Source organism: Toxotes jaculatrix, chromosome 10 (genome assembly GCF_017976425.1).
Source record: "Toxotes jaculatrix isolate fToxJac2 chromosome 10, fToxJac2.pri, whole genome shotgun sequence".
Taxonomy (NCBI): Eukaryota; Metazoa; Chordata; class Actinopteri; family Toxotidae; genus Toxotes; species Toxotes jaculatrix.
Window position 1 is genome coordinate 6,366,164 of NC_054403.1, and position 19,755 is coordinate 6,385,918.

General features: G+C 42.5%; 1 protein-coding gene and 2 non-coding genes across 3 annotated transcripts; all 3 read right to left on the minus strand.

Moving 5' to 3' along the window:
• Positions 1-195: 195 nt before the first annotated feature.
• polr1a (RNA polymerase I subunit A) lies at positions 196-19,604 on the minus strand. Its single transcript, XM_041048360.1, has 37 exons — positions 19,433-19,604; positions 18,771-18,879; positions 18,565-18,660; positions 18,260-18,409; positions 17,957-18,067; positions 17,715-17,800; positions 17,266-17,354; positions 16,954-17,031; positions 16,672-16,789; positions 16,244-16,385; positions 15,934-16,095; positions 15,554-15,676; positions 15,210-15,437; positions 14,988-15,095; positions 14,685-14,831; positions 14,195-14,386; positions 13,960-14,109; positions 13,505-13,688; positions 13,265-13,347; positions 12,725-12,883; positions 12,050-12,148; positions 11,788-11,940; positions 11,482-11,564; positions 10,901-11,066; positions 9,502-9,625; positions 8,678-8,778; positions 8,349-8,548; positions 7,545-7,712; positions 6,286-6,421; positions 5,863-6,017; positions 5,590-5,719; positions 5,323-5,430; positions 4,339-4,614; positions 2,461-2,661; positions 1,446-1,563; positions 1,179-1,343; positions 196-693 (listed from the first exon to the last, which is right to left on the minus strand). Exons 1-37 carry the CDS (start codon positions 19,507-19,509, stop codon positions 593-595), a joined length of 5,076 nt encoding a protein of 1,691 aa, XP_040904294.1. The 5' UTR covers positions 19,510-19,604; the 3' UTR covers positions 196-592.
• LOC121189088 lies at positions 10,320-10,456 on the minus strand. The gene has a single exon (XR_005894801.1). It is a non-coding gene; the product is annotated as a small nucleolar RNA SNORA5 (small nucleolar RNA).
• Positions 13,005-13,141, minus strand: LOC121189087. Its single transcript, XR_005894800.1, has one exon. It is a non-coding gene; the product is annotated as a small nucleolar RNA SNORA5 (small nucleolar RNA).
• Positions 19,605-19,755: the final 151 nt, after the last annotated feature.

The window sequence follows — 19,755 nt, forward strand, 5'->3', positions numbered from 1 at the left end:
GTGAGCTATCCCCCACCTACTGATCGCAGCTTCTCTTTTCCCATCCTTCCTTTAACCAATCAGCCGCTCTTACGTAGTAACATACCTCATCTGGCCCACGAGCACATACCAGTGCGTCACACTGAAGCTTATATCCAATGAAAACAATTTCCCAAAGAAGCAAGTCAAACACTGGCAAACAAAGGCACTAAGATACAGCTTTAAACATATTTTACATTTTATTATTAAATACAAACAGAAAAATAACTAAGATTGACACAAATGTGTGTGTACTATGCTGTACTGTAAACTCCCACAATGCATCCTTGATACAGTGGCTGCTCAATGATTTCATTCATCTCCGACAGAAAACATAAGCCGTTTGACTATGGATGGGTTACATTCATTTTCCAATCAGGGAATTTTCTTCACACCACAAACATTAAAGAACGTGATGACATGACTGTCACAATCACCACATTAAGTAGGGACTGAGATTTTAAAAAAGAAGTTTATCTATCAAGTCTGTATTAGGTGTTTTTAGAAAGCAGAACTGTAAGATAATCCACTCAAGCTCTGTAATCATATCAGGCCACATGAGGGTTCTCCTCTCCTACTGCAGAGGTTGTTTGAGTTCAAACAGTCCGGTTCCACCTTTGACTACTTTCCCCACCACCAGGCAGGCTGAAGGTGACGCCAGCTGATCGCGTGACCCTGAAAAAGAAAGAAAAACAGGCATGACCAAAAACACAAAGACAAGGGAAGCACTGGCTCCAGGGCTGCAGTCAAAGACATGTGACAGGAATGTGAAAAGGCTCCAAACTTCCTGCGGCACTGTAATTATCTTTCATTCAATACATAAGTGTTACATAACCTGTAATAAATGCACAGATTGCATGAGAAGGGCCAAAAGTATGGTTACATATGGTTTACTGTTTCCTGTTAAGCATGAATTAATCATCAAACTTGAATTTTAAAAACTCCCCTGGGGGACTATCTGTCTCTAGAAAGCAACATGCTCATACTCTCAAACTATTAACTACCCTCTCAAATTTCTACATACAGTGTTTTCTCATCTACTGAGTAGTGTCAGAGGTCTCTTCTCACATTCAGTCATGGCACAAAGAACTATAAAATCAAACTGTATACAGAAAATCCTGCTTAGTATTATTATTATTATTATTGTCACCCTATCTCACCGAGCATTGTAGCCTGTTTGAGGAATTTGTAACTGGTCTCGAAGGTCATCTGCTGCAGAGGGGAGGAGTTGGACCTGATGGCGTGCCGGTTCAAGGGTTTATATACACCTTCAAAACACATGTAGTCCGCTACCAGAGACAGATGTCTGGGGTCAACCTCAATACCTGGAGACAGACAGAGAAATACGGACACAGACTAAATGCGAGCGGTTCTGAAAGCCTTGTTGCCTGTGTTTTAATTGGAAGTGTATGTGTGTGTATATGTACCATAGACAGCAAAGACATCTTTGATCTCCTTCTCTATGACCTTCAGAGCCACTTCAATCCCATACGTGTTAGCCATGGCATGGACCTCATTGGAGTACAGCCTGTTGATGTCCAAGATCTGGAGTAAAAAAAAAAAAAAGGTCTCACTGGTCTGACTGGTAAGTTTATCAGTCTATATGTAGATACAGTATCTAATATAAATCTAAAATAGAATTATGGATAGTGAATCACATTTTCCTTCATGTTCAAACATCATCCCAAATGTCTTCATAAAATCTGATACAATGTCCAAATATCCCCCCAAATAAGAACTCACTGAAATATCTTTATAGAAGACAACTTAAATATATATTCAATTTGAAATCATGACCACTTCGAACATCTGAAATTCATATTGCAGATAACAAGGTTTCGGAAGATTCAGGCATAAGTTAAATTAAAGGCTTTTTAAGACCCTTAGAATACATGTAATTTACCTGTTTCACCATCATACCTGCTGTAAGTATGATGGAAAACTAGTGGGGATGACACTGACTAGTTATTTGGACGAATTATTTATTATTATATCATATCTTTTTGCTTCCCATGAGTACATAACAACAAAAATATATAATTAATCTAATTAATGTAACCTTGACCTGATGAAGAAAATGGATTCAACCAAAAACTACCTTTGAGTTTTGGACTGATGGACAGACAAAACAGGGAAGAAAAAGCAGGCATGAATTAAAGTCCTGAAAGGGTTTTCTGAGTTCAAGTCCCATTGTGGCCAAAAAACACAAAAGAACTCCCCAAAGTGACTTTAAGTAGTTAGCATCACCACAAAAAGCTTTCTGAAGCTAAAAAAGAAAACAAAAAACAGTAGTTGACACTACTGCAGAAGAAAGAAGTAAGAACTCAAAATCACACTGCAAAGGGCTTTGCTGTGTAGCACCAATTTTTAAATAAACATGGTGAATTTCTTTATAAAAAATGACCAAAATGTCCAAAAGTCTTACTACCACTGCCTACGTACATCGCTGTGCTGGAACATTTCATGCATGTTGATGCCCTCTGTGTTGAGAACCGTCTCTTTTTCTCCGGTCTTTGTCGTAGTTTCACTCAGCAGGCAGCGAGTCAGGCCCTTGGTTTCCATGATGATGGCGTTCTGGGCCAGGGTTGACAGGACCGAGGTCAGATCAAAGTGCACCTTGGTGACTGGCAAGATCAGGTCAACCTATTAAAGAGGGAGACAAGAGGTGAATGAAGGAACTGTTGAACAAACGGAGGGCACTTTTTAGACATTAACATCTCACAACATTATGTAAAATTGTTAAAAGGCACGTGGATGCTCCTCTGGGGGAACACTGAGTACATCCAAATATCCACACCCTGGCCAAATGGCCTCCTAGTTGCAGATCCACACAGCCAGTGTTGTGAGAGTGAAAGAGAACTGACAAACGTGATTCAAGGTACAACTTCAGCTATGGGCCATTGTTTACAGTTTGATTCAATGCAAGTATATTTCCTTATTCTGACAAAGAGGGTATTGTATGAGATCCTCTGCTTATGTGCACAAACTGTATATTATGCAATCAATATTTTTATACCACCGAGAGTTACTAATTTGGACTGGCTGACGTGTCTGACATCCTGTATGATGCCTGGGCACAGCTTTTTATTCAGCTGCTTTCATTTTCAGGAACCAGTATTAGAGTCTTACACAGCGACAGCTATTTCCTTTTCTTATTTATATTTGGGGGATAATCATGCACATGCTGTTTTGGAACTGCAGCTCTGGGGATGTAAAAAAAAGAAGTATAATGCTGCCATGGAGTTATTAGTTTACATGTTTGTTATAGAAGAAAACTTAAAAATGTGATGACTCAGAGTCAGGTTCTGGAGTTATAAGTAGCATCAACAAGTGTAGGCTGAACATAAACATGTGCAAATCATGTCTGTGTGTTCAGATTTGACTGAGTCATGACTCAGAGAAGAAAAATGAAATCTGGCGCAAGAGTTCAGGGTTTTCAACTTGATCATCTGCATGAGCTGTGCACCACAGCCTCTGCTGCTGCAACCTCAGAACATGCTGATATGCAGAGCTACAACAACTAACTTCCTTTTGATTTAGAGCGTCAGCATTCTCAAGGTCTCTGTCTATTACCCCCTCTGAACTCTGTGCCCCTGGGCTAAAAGGTTAAACAGGGATAAATTGCCCTATGAGAACCGTGCACATGTAGTTTCGAAATGTTTGCTGCAGTCAAGACATCCAAAAGAAGAGCAGGAGGAGGGAAGCTTTTGGAATAGCTTTAGCAAAGCTGGTACAGTGAAGGTTTTGGGGTGACGCTGCAGGGGGAAGGAGAGAGGAAAAGAGGTCAAAGTTGCACAGACTGTGAAGAGATGGAAAGAACTCACTGGTAAGAGCGTGTGTGCATGTGTGAAATAGGAACAGAAAATGTGAGATGATTCATATCTCTGCAGGAAAGTGTGGGTAATATGATGTAACAGAATACAGTGCTTTACTCTCTCTCTGTCTGCAGTTTGACTGGGGCCTCTGATGCAAGCTCCACGTCTGTTTTGATGAAACAATTTAAAAACCTAACCCTAACCCTAAAAACCTCCTACGCAGTAGTATGGTTACAGGCCATCCATTCCTTAAATTAAATTCCTGGAAAGTAGAACTTCTAGGAAATGACTGCTTACATAAATAAAGCAGTGCCTCTAAACCAGATGAAAACATGTCTGGACATATTTACTGTAAGACCCACTGTTCATTTTCAGGGCTGTGCTGCAGCATTTATCTGGCAGAGCTCAATGATTCAGGGAGACAGCAGAGGGAATCATTCTTGGTTCAACCACTGTTATCTAATTTTTTATTTTTAACCTGCTTGGGTAACATGCCTAAACTCACCTCACACCAGAGTTCATGCTGGTGATCATAGCAGTATCTCTCTATCGCCGGGTTGGACTCCAGAACAGAGTTGATTCTCATCTGACTCAGTGTCTGCTCTCGTTCTCCTCCCCCTCTTTTGCCCCGTATCTTCTTCTTCTTCTCCGGTCTCCCTCCTGTAGACTCTGGCAGGGACTCTTCCTGAGGTGTGTTCTCCTCGTTCTCCTCCTCTTCGTCCGCCTGATCTTCTTTATCTTCAGCGTCATCTCCTCCATCCTCCTCACTCTCATAGTCCACCTGCAGTAAAAAAAACAAAGATAGGCATTAATTGGATTATGATGATAGAAACTGCACTGGTGCTGGATGTACAGTATGCCGTATAACCACGATTTAATAACCAACACCACAGGAATTCCAGAGCAGGATTTATATTGGTAATCAATGGGCTGCCTTTCTTATTCATTTTATCTCAGTGTTGGGTGAAGCCAAGCAGTGAATACGTTACAAATCCCCCACCCCCAATTCATTCCCTGATCAATCTACACTCAATGCCCCATCATGACTAAGTAACTGATACTACAACAAACTGATACTAAAACTAAAACCGATACTAAAAACTGGTTTAGGAAAAACTGATATAGTGAACTGACATAAATTTTCCTTTGCTGTGAAATTCAGCTCAGTTGCCTCCCATCTTTCTTGATCCTCTGTGAGATGTTTCTACACCTTGATGTGAGTCCACCTGTGGTAAATCACCTGATTGGACATGATTTGGAAAGGCACACACCCGTCTATATAAGGACTCACTACTGACAGTGCATATCAGAGCAATGACCAAGCCATGAAGTGGAAGGAACTGTCTGCACAGCTCAGAGACGGGATGGTGTTGAGGCACAGATCTGGGGAAGGCTGCAAAATATTTCTGCTGCACTGAAGAGAACAGTGGCCTCCATAATTCTTAAACAGAGGAAGTTGTTTAAGAATTATGGAATTATCTCTCCATACCTCCTCTTCCTGTTTGCCCTTCCTCTTGGCATCTGAAGCATCAGCGTCTCCTTCGTTCCCCTGGTCATCGACAATCTCTCTCTCCTCTTCTCCCTCCACCTCATCTAACTGGTGAATGACAACATGACAAAGATACTTGAGATTTGCTGAGTTTTCAAGCAGGAAAAGAAAAGCTCAGATAAAACCATTCAAACATGACCGACAACACTGATCCTAAAAAATTCTGAAGGAAATACTGAATTAAAGACAAGCCAGTTAGAAACAGACCCCTGCTGTGTCAGCCGTTTCATCGCCATTGTGATCTTTATCTCTGGGGGTGGCCTTCCTCGTTTCCACAGCGATGGAGGCCAGCTTGGCGCTGCGCTTCTTAATGGCTTCGAGGAGAAGACGGAAAAACCTGTGAGGACATAGTGTGAAGGAGAGAGGATGAGAGATTGATATCAGGTTATTTCTTACTGGACTCTGCTAGGGATACTGAAAGTGCTCACACGCACACACACACACACACACACACACACACACACACACACACACACACACCTTGTTTCCATGTAGTGGAGGATCTGTTGGGGAGACAGCAGCTTATCATCACAGTAGCGTTCAGAAGGCAGGAAGTGGAAGGTGACTTTGAATGTCCGCAGCTTTTGGTGACTTTCAATCCGCAGTGACTCTATCACATCCACTTTCTGCAGAACCTGCTCTCACACACACACACACACACACACACAGAGTTGTGCTCTTGTTTTTATTTACCACACTTCCATCAACATTTCTCTTATGCAAAGGTTTGAGCTGAGCACACCGGTAGCTACATCGAGAAATGAGGAAATTAATGAAGATGTCAATGGCAAGCACTGACATGAGACCACAAGTAAAAGAGATGACACACAAGCTACACAATGAAAACGAAAGACAGGGAAAAGAAGTCAAACCGTAGAAAACGCAAGAGAAGCTTATCCTTACCTCAGCCAGACACACTCTGGTGAGCTTCTTACGGAGCGTATTTGCTCTCTTCAAGGCCTTCTTATTGTTCAGTACTGGAACGCTCATCATGGGAGTTTTAATGTTGGAGCTGGCCACCATCAGGATCTCTCTTAGTCTGACAGACAAACAGACATGCAGTATATAGAGATATGTAAGTGGAGACAGAAACACCAGCTGTTTAATGTGAGATGAATGTTGGTGTTAAATATCAATACCTGCAATGTGTATTATCACAAATAAAACCATAAAATTAAGCCTAAAAAAGTGAATATTAACAATTGAACATCAACAATAACACTAGCAATCATGATATCAAGCAATCTGAAACAGGAAACCAGTGAAACCAACAAAACAGGAAACTTAAACATATCTAGCACGAATCTAGAGACACACATCTTTCTGCTATGCACTGTGTGAAAGAATCTAATGGTTATATTTGCATACACAGTATGCAGTGTGTGCAAATGTAGCCCAAACAGCCATGGTCTTTCACTTATGTGCGCGATGAATTTGTGAGACAACGCCACAGATATAAAATCAGGATTTCAGCAGTCAGAGCAGCAGCTTGGAGATTACTTGGGTGTGACTGTTGGTTAACATGTGGTCGTACTGAGCTGCACTTTAGTCACTACTTCATACTTGAACTGCTGACACCATGCTGATTACCACATGAAGTCACCTAGCTACATTTAGCGACTTTTTTGAGCAGGCTTCAGCTACTTTCTATTGAATGTAGTTGGCAACACTGATTTTGCGGTGGGTGGACAGCAGATCAAGTTTGTTAAAGCTGAACCGAAATTCCCCTCACTTTTTGTGTAAGGACATATTGACTATATTTTTTTTTCCATTTTTCAAAAATGGATAACATATTGAATTGTACTAAAGGAAAAAGTGAAGCAAGCTAAGCTAGCTAGCTTCCACTTGAAGATGCAGAAGACAGCAGAAGCTAGTTAGCCTAGCTTGTTAACATCAAGTCACTCAATGTTATTTTTCATTCATGTTTTTTTAACGCCTGCTAAGTTACTGGCAGCTCCTGCTCACTTACTGTTTGTCGTCAGTAATAAGTACATAGGTCAAAACAAGGATATGGACACTGTTTGTTTGGTTTTTTTTCCACAAAATGTTCATTTTAACTTTAAACATTTTTGTGGAGGACATCTGGTTGTGCAAGCCCTGTGTGTTTGCCTACATGAAAGGTAGATAAAGAGTGAGGAGGTGAAGCGAAGCAGGGACATTACCGAGGTATTCCCAAAGTGACATTCATCTCTCCTCTGCCAGCAAAGTGGAAGGTGTTGAGGGTCATCTGGGTGGAGGGCTCGCCTATGGACTGAGCAGCCAGCAGACCCACCGCTTCACCTGGATCACACAGTGAACGCTGCCATTTGTAGTGTAACAGCTGGCGAAGGCTGAAGACACAGGAAGGGAAAAGGACGATGCCTATTTTACCTCACCAGACAGAAGAGGTGGAGGTGATGTCATGAACCACAAAAATCAAACGCTAGCAAAAAACAAAACAAATTAAAAACAACAACAGTACACACATAAATAAAGTTTTGTGTTCTTTATCAGTGATCATTACTGTTTTGTCATGTGCTCAATTGTACTGCATCATACTGGCCAAGATACTAAAAATCAACACCTCTCTAAAACAGTACAGAACAGAATTAATGTTAAAATAACATTCTCTGTTTTATCCTAAAAACAACAACTGTAGCTGCCGACACTGTGCTGTGAAGAACCTTTCCCACAAACCTAAGTTATTTATACTTAAAAAGAGTCCATTTAAAGCGCTGCCCTGTGAACAGCATGTAGACGACTCAGATAAAGGCCTGATCCCTTCATAATACTGTAACTGGAGAATTTGGATTCCTCCACTGAACTCCTGACCTTATTCCCTTAGGGACCAGAAGGGCTCACAAAAGCAGGATGCTAAAAGTCAGGCTTTCAAAGGCAAGGTGTTACGATTTTCTGGTTTCATAAAACTGCATTACACTGTATTGCACAGACGTTTTTACCCATTTGAAAACGCTCACATTCAGTACCTGTGTGTGTCCAGTGTGTCTTGACTCATCCTGCCTCTGTTCTGCAGATATTTCTCTGTGATGGCGTGGAAATTTTCAGACACCGATCCAAAGCAGATATCAGGCCTATACAAGCCCAGCGAGGGCTCAGGGCAGCGGGAGGCTTTCCTGCTGTATTTTGACCTGCCAGCTTCATCCAAAGAGTACCACTGCTGTGCAAGCTGTAGAAGGAGCAGAGTTCAAATTAGTTTGGTTACACTACAGGTTAGAGATCATACTGTCTGTACTGAACACAATGTGGCACCAAATCCAACCAGTGGTTTGTACATTTTAATTTTGTGCCTAAATACCTGCAGAACAGCAGCATTTCTGCCACAGACATGCGGCTCTGTTGTCTGCTCAGTCTGATTTAGTTTGGCCAACTTCTTCTGGGAGAACAACAGGAACGCTCCTGACACACATAAAAACACACATCCACAAACATCACATGCCATACTGGATATTCACAAAAACAATGTTAATATGATCCACTAAGGGCTACCAAGTGCGTAATTTCCTCTTTGAAGTGGAGGAAAACGCCTCCCTCACTTCAAAAATCATATTTCATTTGTCCCCTAAATTTGATTGACTCGCTAAAATCTCTCGCATTTAGCAAGAGAAGCGCATCTAGGTTGCCTTAGTGGTGGCCACATACTCTTAACAATGTGTTTGACAATGACAATGTGTACAATCTGTAATATCCCAAAAAGAAGTTAGAATAAACCATCAGAGAAGAGGCAGTACAAGTCAGTACAAGAACAGCTTCAATGCTTTAAGTCACTGAACTCTACAGGAGGAATGAACAACGTTCTTCCAAAACATGTTCCCTCATGTGGTGTTTTGATGATGGTGGCTGAGAGCACTAACACAACGGTCGAATATCTCCCACAGGTGTCTAACTCGGTTGAGATCTGGCGACTGCAGAGTCCACAGCATGTGATTCACATGATTTTCACATGACCCCTCCTGCCCCTATGGATGGGGGCATTATCAACCTCTGACTCACATGGAGAATATGGTGATAAGGATGACTAAATATTGATTTTACAATGATAAATCTGATGATAATGTCACAGAGGTTTGAGAGTTGAAGACCTGAGATCGTTTTACTGCCTAGACTCATGTTGTTATGTACCTCTCCGTGGACATGCCACCTCTCGCTTTGCTTTCCAGCGCTGGATGGCTGTAAAGTGTTGACTGGCGGTCTGAGGGTCCAAACGTGCCAAAATCTTGTCCAGGCCTTGGGACCTCTGGATAACCTAACAGGAAGAGGACACATGTGGTTGGTTTTCCACATAGCCAAGACCTTCCTGGCTATGTGGAAAAAGATAAGACTCAACCGTGAGTGAACCCGAGGTGAGCAGCTTAATCAACACCAAAAACAAACAGTGCTGGTCTACAAGGAAATTCGGCTGTGTGAGAGCATGAAAGTGGCACACTGAAATGAACAAACAGAATTTCATTCTTCAAAAGAAACTTCTGATGGTAAAATATAAAATCGTAAGCTACTACAAACTAATATTTTTGTAGTTACAGGATAGCATTCTCTGAATATGAAGGTACAGAGGGGAAAAATTCAGCTGAGCAAAACTTAAAACGATAAACTGTCAGGATTATATTATTTAAGTTCATCACTTTGGGAATTTATTTAGCAGAGTGCTTTACATGAGAAGATTGATATCACTTTCACGTCTGCGTGTTAAGTACGGAGCAGTGATGGATGATACAGCTCCCCTAAAGTGAAACAAAAACATCACAATCGTCCCCTGATGGCTGGATGAAATATAGGTCATAACCCCGCCCCCCGCCCCCATTGATTGACATCTGATCACTACATCTCATCACAGTGGGAGGAAGTGGAGACGTGTCTCTCCTCACTGCTATAGCATATATGTCTTCATTTAAAGAGGAATGCAATGTAATGTAATACAAGTTAAGCTCATGCCATCTAATGTTTGTGTGTAGCACATATTTATCCCCAGTGGCCGTGTTGAAGCACAGTGGGGCCCATAAACTACACCTTCGCTGTGGCAGCCATTTTGGCCAGTGGCATCCACTGAGGAGGAAGCACTGAATTTGACAAGGCTGCGATCTTTGTAAATATTTATTTAGCATAGCTGTGGTTTAGGATTCAAGTCAAGTTGAAACCCGTGGTGTCTGTAACATCATGTGTTCTCATAAAACACATTGCTTGTGTCTGATGTGGTTAAACCTGCACATGTGTCACATCTGCGCCGTCCTAGTTACAGATTACCTGACAAACCGAGGAGGTCAGTTTAGTGTGACTTACACATCCTGCAGAATAATTTAGCATGCAGCTAAACCTCGGTACCACTGCTAGTTTCGTTGAACCTGGTCTAAACCACAGCTGAAATAATCCCAATATGTTCTCCCTTTGATCATTGTTAGAATAACGTGATGCACTTGTCAGACACTGAGAAGAAGACTGTGTATATACAAAAGAAATGTGTTCCATCAGCATTATTTATGTACATGTAATTATTTATAACACTGTGTGTTTTACTCTGTTTTACCTCATAGTTGTCCTCTATGAAGGGGAACTGTCTTGGTTGCAGAAACTGAGTCTTGGGGATGTCCAGCCCATCTTCGCCGTACAGGAACTGGACCACAGATCCATCACTGTCCCTCACCGTTAGATCGTACTGCACCACCAAACCCTCCAGATGCTTTATGACACATCTGCAGAGGAGAGGATGAGAGGGAGGACAGAGGACAAGAGGGACAGGGTAAGTGGGGGGTTGAGGTTCACATCAGGGACAACTTCAGATATATTTCACACAACTAAACTTTAAATTAACTATGGAACATTTGCAAGAGCGACGTGGGAACAGCGTCTCCCTCCCAACTTATCTGAAATCTGGTGCAAAATATCTTTTAAGTAAAACCAAAGCACACATTTCTATTTTGTCTCAATTTTATTACCCTTATGCAGCAGACCTGGTGCAGTGAAGTCAACAAGTATATGTTTTTCTGTATCTAAGAGGCGTTTCTGTTTGAAAGAGCTTCTGAGAGAGACAGAAAAATGGATCACTCTAAATCTGAAATCAACACCTGCAGCCTTTTCTGGTCTATTAAACAGTGAAGTTCACTTTACCTTTGCAGGTACCCTGATCTAGACGTTTTCACAGCTGTGTCGACAAGTCCCTCTCTGCCAGCCATGCAGTGGAAGAAGAACTCCTGAACACAACCATAGTGCACACATAGAAAGGAAGAAAATATATCATGAAGTGACAGGAGTCATAAACATCTGAAGGAGCTAAAGTTACCAAATCACAGCAGTGGAAAAAAGGCTCCAAAGAGCTACAGAGATCTATCCTGGTTGCAATTTGGCACAAAGCAACTTGGATGACAAACAAGTCATCCACACAACACAAACACACACACAGCTCTCTTCATGTACCTGTGGTTTGATGCCTGTAAGGAATCTTCCAGAGACGAAGCCCCCGGCGCCAGGGGCAGGGTCATATGGTTGGAAGCACGGCAAGAATTTCCCAGAAGGCATCAGTGGAGGCCTACGGCCCTCCAACTCAATCTGGCCCAGTAGACATGAAATCTGAAACACACACACACAGACAGGTCAGGATATTTGTCAATTAAGAGCCTAAAAACATTATGTGGGACGTTGGTGGGATTGGGGGGGGGGGGGGGGGGGGGGGGAGTACCTGCATGGTGTTAACAGTAGATCCCTTGGCTCCTGATTGGACCATCAGCTGAAGGTTGTTGTCTGGGAAAGAGGTGTGGAGTCCCACTGGCATACACACCTACAAACACACAAGACACGGTTTCCAACATCTGATAACATTCATAACTTTTTTAAAAACATGTTTTTCTAGAGGATTATATTCTTTCTTTTCTTTTCTTTTTTTGTTTTGGTAGAATGCAGCACAAAGCTGACAGGAAATGAGGGGAAAACACACGGCGCATAAATCTCCTGCCAGACTTGTGAGTATGTGCTAAGCTGCTTCAACCACAATGTACATACACTTCAAACAGGGCTGAAGACTTTCTACTTGTTATGTTTTCGTGGCTGCTTCAGTTTACTTGCCTAGACTTGGAAACAGCTCTGTGTCCCGCTGCTTGACACTGAATACCTGCCAGCTACACATCTGCTGTTCTGTTACCGCCCATGACTTTTGAAAAGATGTCAGTACAGGAGCGAACAGGATGTCAAAGCACTGTGAGTCACTGAACCTCTTGGAAAGCACTTCCCCTGAAGCAGACGTTCTAGGAAATAACCTACATGAACTAAATGAACCACTGCTGTGAAGTTCTTTGTTCCCTCTTTGTTCCCTCTGTGTTCCCTCTGTGGTGCTGTGCATGAATGATAATAGTGGCACCTTGTTGATATCATTGTTCACTTGGTTGGCCACTTCTTTGAATTTGTGGTCAGCCATGCTGAAGTCTCTCTGGTCTGGGTTGAGGTGAGCGTCCTGCCAGCGGCTCTGAGCCTCAGCTTGATCCACGTTGGGGGGCAGGTTGAAGGCTGCCTGGAGGGCCTGAAAAACAGGAAGGACAAGACCATTTTTTACTTTTTTTTTTTTCTTTAACTATGATGAAGTTAAGACACCAACAATCAGTGGAGACAGCATAATAGTGTCTTTGGCTGTACCAGCTAATGTTTGTGTGTAGTACATATTTATCCCCAGTGGCCGTGTTGAAGCACAGTGGGGCCCATGAACTACACCTCTGCTGTGGCAGCCATTTTGGCCAGTGGCATCCACTGAGGAGGAAGCACTGAATTTGACAAGGCTGCGATCTTTAAGCAGTGCTCTACTTATGCGCCTCACAGACGTTCTGCGTGTGCTATGTTATTGGACTTAAGATAAAGAAAAAACGATCAGACTGTTTCAGCAGGACACGCTGGTGCTAAAACTCACCTTGGTGCCAATCTTCAGTGATTCTTTAATGATTCTTTTCCTCTGCTTGTTGGCGCCCGGCTTCACCAGAATGTCTTCCACACCTGGAGACACACACACAAAAAAATTAAAACATCATCTTTCATCTTCAATGAATTACATACAGCAACTGACTAATATAAGCTGACTGTAAAATTTCAGTGTCAGGGAAAGAAACAAATATCTTGGCGTGTGTTTTATTTACTGTATCTGGGTTCTTACCCAGTGTAAAGCCTCTGTAAAGCTGCAGGTAGGCAGTGAAGAGTCGAGCCAGACAGCTGAGCAGCTTGCCGCTGGTCTCCCCTCCGTACAGCTCATAGCAGCAGTGGACAAGACCGTAGGCTGAGGAGCCGTAGTGAGCTTTGTCCAGAACCCCCACCAACAGCTCCCCCTGACGAATCACCACCTGGGAAGCAAAGACAAAGGGAAGAAATGGAGCTTAATAAATGACAACATGAACATGTCAAAGACTGTCTCATTAGGGGTTTTGTCCAAAACATGAATAGTTCCACGCCCTGTTTTACCCAATTTGCTGTCCATGCTTGTTTCAAACATCATATGAGTCACTGTTCATATGTTTATACTGGAGACAAGTTTCAACCAAAGGCAAAAGGATGCAGGAGTTAGTATCACTGCTGAAACATGGATTTGGAGTGAAAAGGGAAATCTCTGTGTACCTGTGAGTCACACATGCTGTCAGGTCTGTATCCCGGTGCAGAGCGCGGTGGGACTTGGATCCACGCCTTGCTGGGGATTTTTGATTTGCCAACCAGGTTGAGAGGCACAGCTTTCTCTGGAATGACATTCAGCAGGAGCGTAGACACCACCTACAGGAGACACCAAGTGCATCATGGACACAGTCATGTATGAAGAAGACAACAGGAGCTGAACATCACTGACTAGCTGATTTACCTGCTTTCCTGTCCAGAGCTGCTGCGGTCGGAGTATGGCTGGCGGCAGCAGTTTAACTCTGCCGGGTTTGTCGGTCAGTCCTCTGTAGACCAACTCGGTGTACTGGTCTCGGGTGAAGAAGCAGCCTCGTATGGTCATTCTTGTTCCTGACACCATGTGGTCCTGGATCAGACCCGCTAAAGGCTTACCATCCTAATGAGAGACGGAGAGAGAGAGAAAAAATACTTGAATACTCCCCCATGAAAGCTTCTGCTAAAGACAACCGAGTCTCCTGAAAATAACCAGCTCACAGATTTCCATCAGGGCTGCTAAGTTAAAGTAAAACCTTTAACTCAACTGCTTAAAAAATGACAATATTCACAGCTGATACTCATTTAAGACTTAACATTCAAAGCACTGAATAATATAATATGGCCATGCCTAAGAGTTGAGAACTGTGGCAAACAGTGTCACGTGAAGGTCCAGCATCTTACAGTGTGAGTTTACTCACCTTGGGGACGAGGTACTGCTGGTCAGTGCTGACTAACGTGTAGGCCTCTGCTCTGCCCAGCTCGCTCTGAGGGAAGTGGGCATTCATCTCGTCTCCGTCAAAGTCAGCATTGTACGCCTTGCAGTTGGCATAGTGGAGCCTTAATACCTGTCGCATCAAGTTGAGATAAAGTAATATTTCTTAGATATCATACATGTATAGCAGATAAAATCAGCTGATAAGGTCCAGAAAATGGATTTATTTCAAACAAAACAGAATAATTCCACTATACTTCTATTATAAATCACAATATAAGAACATCACCTTCTCTCCTGGTAGGATTCGTGCACAGTGGGCTTGTATGGAGGGTCTGTGCAGAGTCGGCTGTCTGTTGAGTAACAAAACATCTCCATTCTTTATATGACGATTCACCTGGAGAGACACAAAAAAAGAAAGCATGGCATTATGCTGCTCACAGTAAAACTGGCACTGCAGGGTGCACAAGGGTTTATGGCTGTAAGAGTACAACCAGAGTAATTCACTCACTATCTTCATTGGCATCTTATGTGGACCAGGACAGGGCGTCAGCAGCTGTTTGGCAACCGCTTCTCTCTGTGCGAAGCTGGTAGCTGATAAGATGGTTTTCCTGCCATCCTCGTTTATCACCATGGAGGCACCGGGGTGGACGTTAGGCCCGTTGAGGACGGCCTGGCGAAGCTCCTTCACGTTCCATGGAGTGACGGGCTGAGGGTAGGTCAGCTTGGTGGCAAACACCTGCCCAAAAACACAAAAGAGATTTAGAGAGTTTGTTCATTCTGGTGATCGGTCTTGATACTTTTTATGTTAGCTACTCTTTCTTTTTGGTTAAAATGAATCAGAGTCAGATGTACCATAGGGATTCCGATCTCGTTGGTCCCTATGTACATGTCTGGACAGATAACAGATCGTGCGGCGTAGTCCACTCGTTTGCCCATCATATGTTTCCGGAACAATCCATCCTTCTTCTCCAAGATCTGGCAGGGGAGAGGAGACAGTCAGGCAACTGGAATTTCTTCATCAGTCAACAAAAAGGAAGGGTTACTACACTGTGCCATCTAACAGGTTGTTATTCTATGTTGTGATGTGTTGTATCTTGTTGTTGTTGTTGATGCAACAGATAAAGAGGCAGCTGGAACAACATCGTTATCTCGAGATATTAAACAGGACAAAACTCGTTATGTGACACCATGCTGCTGTGTGTTACCCACAATATCTGTGCATGATGTGATACCTGTCTGATCCCAGGGTATTTCTCTGTCATCATTTTGTCCATGTCGCTGTCAAAGACGATGTTGACGTGGGTCTGCAGTCGGATCCAGACATTGTAGAGTTTATCTGTTACTGTCTGTCCAGGGATCCCCGACAGAAACGACTGGTCTGTCTGATCAGGGGCCTGGAAATGACGAGAGGACAGGTTGACGTGTTCTGTTCCCAATCACCATGTGGCTGACTGTTCCACAAAAATCATTCAACTGGATCTGAGCAGCCATTTTCATACCCTAACATGAAGTACAGGTCAGCGCCTGCACACACGATCTTACCTCTTCTTCCTGAGAAGTTTTCTCCCCAGCTATGAGAGCCAGAAGTTTCCTTATGATTCCACAGTCCTTCATGACAGCCTGCATGTTGACTGTCTGACCGTTAGTGAACATCTGGTCACCCAGTCGATTGATTGGACGATACCTGACAGGTACAGGGTGAGGTGTGAGGTTATGATAAGGCAACATGATCACACAATCTCAGTTAACCTCAAAACATCAGTATAGGTTTGGTCTTCAGTTCTATATTCACACAAAATAAATAGTACTGAAATAATATCATAAACCATGGCAAATTCTTTATTCCTACTGTGAATGTCTCCCAGCAGCCACACATTGTCCTTTTGCTTTTAAAGAACGTTCTAGTTGAAGTGGTGAGTACTGTATGAATTGTTGCTGTGAGATTTTAAATTTCACATTAAATACTGCACCTGCAGGGTGGGACAACCAGCAGTTCCAGGAAGAAGAGGTCAGGATAGAAACCCTGCTCTCCGTCTTTTGACACCGTGCCCTCCTCCAGCCCAGAGAACAGACACTTCAGAAAGAAACCTGGACACAACAGAGGAGAGACATGTGGACCCTCTCATGAGACCAGACTTCATTTAAATGTTCATCTTTAAACGTTTAAATATGATGTAGTTCAGCACTCACAAATACCAGCTTTAAACACAGGGTAGTGGACTGCAAAGAGGACAGTCGTTCTGTTGACTTACCTTCTTTCTCCCACAGTTTGTTGGTGTGTTCTCTTGCAGTACTAGCAGTCAGGTACACTCTCTTTCCAGCCATCAGATCTTATGCAAAGAGACATAAATAAGAACTTAGATCCATCTACTGTATGTGCAGGCAGGAGTTACTCAAGATGTACAATGGGCACCCTATACTTCACCTCCACAAGAGCAAAGACAGAAATAGGCTTTACTACACCACTCAGCAGTTATAATGAAGAATAATAATAATAATAATACTAAACAAGAATGAACAGCATATGTACAAAATATATTCACATTAAAAAAAATACTCCTCACCATCAGTATTTTCACTGGTTTGTGCTCCTGATGGCATTGTGACAATCAGCTTGCTGTTGTGCTCACGACGCACTGTAAACCTGCCACTCCTATGCACACGCATACACACACCATGGTTAAAGAAGGAAATTGACAATTAAAAACTCAGCAACATCTATGCAAAGAGATATTTTTATCACCCTGGCTTGACTTTTGGGTAAATAATCACTCGCACCTCTAATACTGATTCAGTTCTAATCCTATATAACACAAACTGAGTGTCAGACATTGGATGAATGTAGAAAACACTTATGGTGCCTGATGGGACATCAGTCCCTGGTTTGCACTGTATGTTAGCTCCATAAAACCAGACCAATAACAAGGTTATGATTTAGAAAGTATTTCAGAAAATCAATGACCACAAATAAATGAGAACGGAGTTTGTGGTTTTGTCAGTTTTATCACGTTACCTGCACCATGGACATTTCCTAGTTTTCATGTGGATCCTCCAGAAGTCATTTATCAGACTGCTCTTCTTTTCAACAAGGTGCTTAATCTAAAAAAAACACACACAAACAATAAAATGAATCATGGTCTGGCTGAAATCAGTGCATGCTACAATGTGGTTTACATGTTTAAGTCATATTAAATAGTCCTCAAGTGATTTTAGGTGTCTGCATGTCTTTGTACTTGTGTGGACAGGTGTACTCACTGGTTTGATGTTCTCTGAACATTCAGAGCTCACTCCGAGTGCTGTGTCTGTAAACTCCTTAAGCACCTGCTCAATCTCATCTCCAGTGGCTTTGGGATTCTCCTCCAGGTACTAACACACAGTTCACACACATTCATAAATAAATTATAAAGAACGAACTGCTCTACATAGCTACACAACCCCATTAAGATACATCAGCGAGAAGAGACACTTCCCTCCAACCTAAAAATTATGTTTGGATTAAGTGTCCTTTAGACTGTAAGATCCTGCTAAAATGAGTTGCCACAGCAAGTATAAACACACCTGGCTGAGAACCTGCTCTGTCTGGTAGACCTCCTGTAGGGCTCCATGGTCCAACAACTTCAGCTGGCTCAGCAGCAGATGCATGGCAGCTCGGGGACATGTTAACATGTGACACGCCAGACAGGAACCACGAATCAACAGGTAGAGTTTCTGATGACGGAGATTTAGAAGATTTAGAAAGTGATTTAAAAACTTGTGCTAATTTATCAGCCCTTAACCCCTCAGTTTGGTCCATGGTTATCAGTGTTACATCCAATAATAGTCAACTGTACATGTGTGTGTGTATCCTGTGTTCGTGGACATACATCAAAGAACAGTGGGTTGTATACAGGTAGAGGTAGCTCCACATGTCCCAGGTGTCCCGGACACTTGTTGAAGTCCTGACAGCAGGTTGAACACACCTGAAAAAACAATACCAGACAGTAACATGAAAAAAAGTCTATTTAAGTACACACACACAGAGACACAGACGATACAAGATATATGTAATATGAGTCCAGTAGAGATGTACCTCTTTGTTGTCTGCTGGTCCCAGAGCCAGATCATACAGGCTGTTTGGGGCCACATTCCCAACTGCATCGAGGAACCTGGAGTTAGTGATCGCCTTCACACTCAACTTCCTGGACAGGAAAAAAACATATTCTATCAACTGCTATCCACAATTATACTGGCTTCTCAACAGCTCTCTGATTGCTTTAGCATTCACACAATAACTGGTAGCTTTTCCTAACTGTGTACACAGGACTTTGTCTGTTTAGTGTCATCTTGATGGGCCCATAGAGGGTCAATCCAGGGTCCTCACTAAACCCCAGTTCTTATGGGCTCTCAGAAGAATAAATATACTACAGAAAGGTTGGAATGGTTTGTCCCACTATCTCAAGGACATTCCACATAGTCAAGAAAAGGACAAGGTAGGAACTTGAAACAGTTCAAGTTCAAATTATTTTGCTTGACTGACATTTGGTGGGCGATAAATAATTCTGAAAAATTATTATGAAATCATTAATAATAATCCATTAAGGCAAATAAATACATATGAAGTAGTTATTATGAACATTTCCACCTCAACTTCTTGCTAAAGTATGAGTGTGCTGGAGAAGAAGACCAAGAGCAGGCATGTTGTTATGAACTCATGTTTAGCATTAAGCCAAAAGCTAACAAGCTATTTCTCACCTTATCTCTTCGGCAGAGTACATGCCAAACGACATGCCCTCCAACCGCCGCCATGGCACTTCTTTTCCAAACAACATGTTGGAGAACTATCCCGATTTATTGTGGTTTAATGAAATAAATTCATGGTGTAAAGTCAAAATACACGCAACGCAGACCTGCTCCTGCTTCAACACGTGGGGCCGTCGGAGGTCAGACCAAAGCTCAGCTCAGAGGGGAGACACAAACACACGTGACCAGGCTTTCCTCTGTACTCAAAATATATATATATATTTAAAAATATCGTATATAGTGAAAGCCAATAATGTTTTGCATGTGTAAACTGT

Coding starts and splice junctions, on each gene's coding strand:
- polr1a (XM_041048360.1), bottom strand. CDS start 19,509: ATGTTGTTTGGAAAAGAAGTGCCATGGCGGCGGTTGGAGGGCATGTCG. Junction 12,149..12,724: donor TGAACAATGATATCAACAAG/GTGCCACTATTA, acceptor GTGTGTTTGTAG/GTGTGTATGCCAGTGGGACT. Junction 1,564..2,460: donor AAATGTTCCAGCACAGCGAT/GTACGTAGGCAG, acceptor TTTTTACTCCAG/ATCTTGGACATCAACAGGCT.